The 2,926-nt window shown below is 45.3% G+C and overlaps 1 protein-coding gene across 1 annotated transcript; it reads left to right on the top strand.

Moving 5' to 3' along the window:
* The first annotated feature begins 476 nt into the window (after positions 1-476).
* LOC141164072 (tripartite motif-containing protein 14-like) lies at positions 477-2,258 on the top strand. The gene has a single exon (XM_073649230.1). It carries the CDS (start codon positions 477-479, stop codon positions 2,007-2,009), a length of 1,533 nt encoding a protein of 510 aa, XP_073505331.1. The 3' UTR covers positions 2,010-2,258.
* Positions 2,259-2,926: the final 668 nt, after the last annotated feature.

The raw sequence follows: 2,926 nt of genomic DNA, 5'->3' as shown, positions 1-2,926 counted from the left end.
GAAGGTCCTTCATTCAACCGCGAAGTGCGCGGGAAGCCGGCAGGACGCAGCGCGGGCCGTCAGAAGGTGAGAATATATATATTTTTTATTTTATTCTTTTTTTTTTAATGGTACCTGGGTCTGGATGAGAGTCCTCTCCTCCACACCCGGGTACCATCCGCACATTAGACCGCATGAAAAGCGCATCAACATATACAGTGATGCGGATTCCATGCGGTCTAATGCAAGTCAATGGCGGCAAAAGAGCAGCGTTTCCGCAAAATTAATTGACATGCTGCGGATTTTTGACCGCAGCGTTTACGCTGCGGAAAAATCCGCATCATGGGCACAGCACATGCGGATTTCCATTGGGGAACATTGCTGCCCTTCTACCATGCGTTTTTCATGCGTTTCCGCGGCGTTTACGCAACTGCAAAAACGCCGCGGAAACGCATGAAAAACGCATCGTGTGAACTCAGCCTTATACAGATCCTGTAATGCTGAGATGTGGACACAACTTCTGCCGTGTCTGTATTGATCGTGTGCTGGATACACAGGACGAGTCTGGAGTTTATTCCTGTCCTGAATGCAGAGAAGAATTTCTGGAGCGGCTGACACTGATGAAGAACTTTGTTCTGCGTAAAATAATGGAGAATTTCCTGCTTACACAACCAACACAATCAGAAACTGAGATCTGCTGCACTTACTGTGTGGACTCTCCTGTACCTGCTGTTAGATCCTGTCTACACTGTGAGGCTTCTCTGTGTGATAAACACCCGAGGTCTCACAGCAAATCACCAGAACACGTCTTATCTGATCCCAGCACTTCTCTGGAGAAAAGGAAATGTTCTGTCCATAAGAAGATCCTGGAATATTACTGCACTGAGGACGCTGCTTGTATCTGTGCGTCCTGCAGTTTGGCTGGAAAACATCGGGGACATCAGGTGGAGCTGTTGGATGAGGCCTCTGAGAAGAAAAACAAGAAACTGAGAAATGTTCTCCAGAAACTTACCATAAAGAGAAAGAAGACTGAGGAAAGAGTCCAGAGTCTGGAGGAGCGCAGGAGAAAAGCTCAAGAAAAAGCAGCTGGAGAAGCCGAGAGAGTCACTGCCCTGTGTACAGACATCAGGAGACGGGTGGACGACCTGGAGAAGAAGGTCCTGAGTGAGATCTCCAGGCAGGAAAAGGAAGAGTCACTGTCACTGTCTGCTCTGATCCATCAGCTGGAGATAAAGAAGGACGAGCTGTCCAGGAAGATGAGACACATTGAGGAGCTGTGTAACATGACGGATCCACTGACTGTCTTACAGGAACCAGACACCGGTGACTTGTGTGATCCTGAGGAGGAGGGAGGTGATGAGGACACAGGGGGACATGATAAACAGCTCCATGATGGAGATGACCTGGATGTGGCTGTGATCTCACACACATTACACACATTATGTGAGGTAATATCAGGTATAAGGAGCGGGATCTATGTGGAGGGTCCTGCAGACATATTACTGGATGTAAACACAGCTGCTAATAATCTCCTTATATCAGACGACCTGAAAACTGCAACCTGGACAAAAAAGGAGCAGAATCGTCCAGAAACAGCAGAGAGATTCCAGTATAATCAGGTGATGAGCAGGAGGGGATTTACCTCAGGACGACATTACTGGGATGTGGAGAGCAGTAGATCAGGGTGGTGGAGGGTGGGGATGTGTTATCCCAGTATAGACAGGAGGGGGCATCATTCACTGATTGGAGGTAATAACAAGTCCTGGAGTTTCTTGAGGTATAATAATCAGTATTCAGGGAGACATGACAGGAAAGTGATCCGGTTACCTGATAATGTCTCTAGTGATAGATTCAGGATATGTCTGGATTATGAGGCCGGACAGTTGTCCTTTTATGAGCTGTGTGACCCCATCAGACACTTACACACCTGCACTGCCACCTTCTCCGAGCCCCTTCATGCTGCATTATGTATATGGGAAGCTTCTGTACAGATAATAAAGGGAAACAGCAGTTGGAAAAAACCATCATAATATAAGAAACTGGTGATAAAGAATCTAATAATGATGGGATCATATTACTTTTGCTGATAATCAGTTGTTAATATTATATCCTGATCATATATCTATACGCTGCTTATAATTCCCTCTCAGTTACTAGAAGACATTTTCATACCATTGTGCCGTTGTTCTATGTTGGAATCTCTGATAAGATGTTCTTTAGTTACCCCTATGTAAAGGAGGAGGCTAATAAAATCAGACAAGCTGTTCTTCACAACATAATCCCTGGAAACTGTTGACTTGTTATCTGTACTAGTTTAATAATTTGCCCAAAAAATTGTAAGGAGTCTTTTTAGGGGCAGATAGCCAGAAATTTTCCATAGAGTCCAATTAAATAGATGGATAGCATAACAGAAAAGGTAAAGTTCTATCTGACTCTCTGTGATCATCTGATGACATAATTGATTACTGTCCTCTATTAGTAACTGAAATTGGGATGGAATATCTATTTTGCGGTCTTGGTCACACTTATTGTACCTTACCTCCTATATGTTCCTTTTCTAGAGGAATGTTATTTTGACAAATTTAGATAAATTTGTCAAAAATTATGGATGGGTGGACTCGTGGATGTGATGTTTAGGTCTGTCGGGTTCTGACGAACTCTATGAAAAAGTTTGGTTCGGGTACCAGAACAGTACCTGAACTTGATCCCGGACCCCATTCAAATGAATGAGGGGCCCGAACATCCGGCGGCTCCCATGCTGTCCTTTGCATGACAGCGTGAGAAACACCGGCTCTGACCGGCAGTAAACCTCACTAAAGTCTCTGCCAGTCACAGCCGCTGGGTATCGGGGACCTCAGTGGGTTCCCATGCTGTCACACAGAGGACAGGGTGTGAGCTAGCAGCTGTGACCGGCAGTGAAAAGTTTACTGCCGGTTAGGCATTTTCT

Source organism: Phyllobates terribilis, unplaced genomic scaffold (genome assembly GCF_046119375.1).
Source record: "Phyllobates terribilis strain yellow unplaced genomic scaffold, ASM4611937v1 Scaffold_10__3_contigs__length_209671492, whole genome shotgun sequence".
Lineage (NCBI taxonomy): Eukaryota > Metazoa > Chordata > Amphibia > Anura > Dendrobatidae > Phyllobates > Phyllobates terribilis.
This window is presented reverse-complemented; position numbering and strand designations above follow the sequence as displayed.

Excerpts from the sequence above, each read along its gene's own strand:
- LOC141164072 (XM_073649230.1), top strand. The coding sequence starts at position 477 with ATGCTGAGATGTGGACACAACTTCTGCCGTGTCTGTATTGATCGTGTG.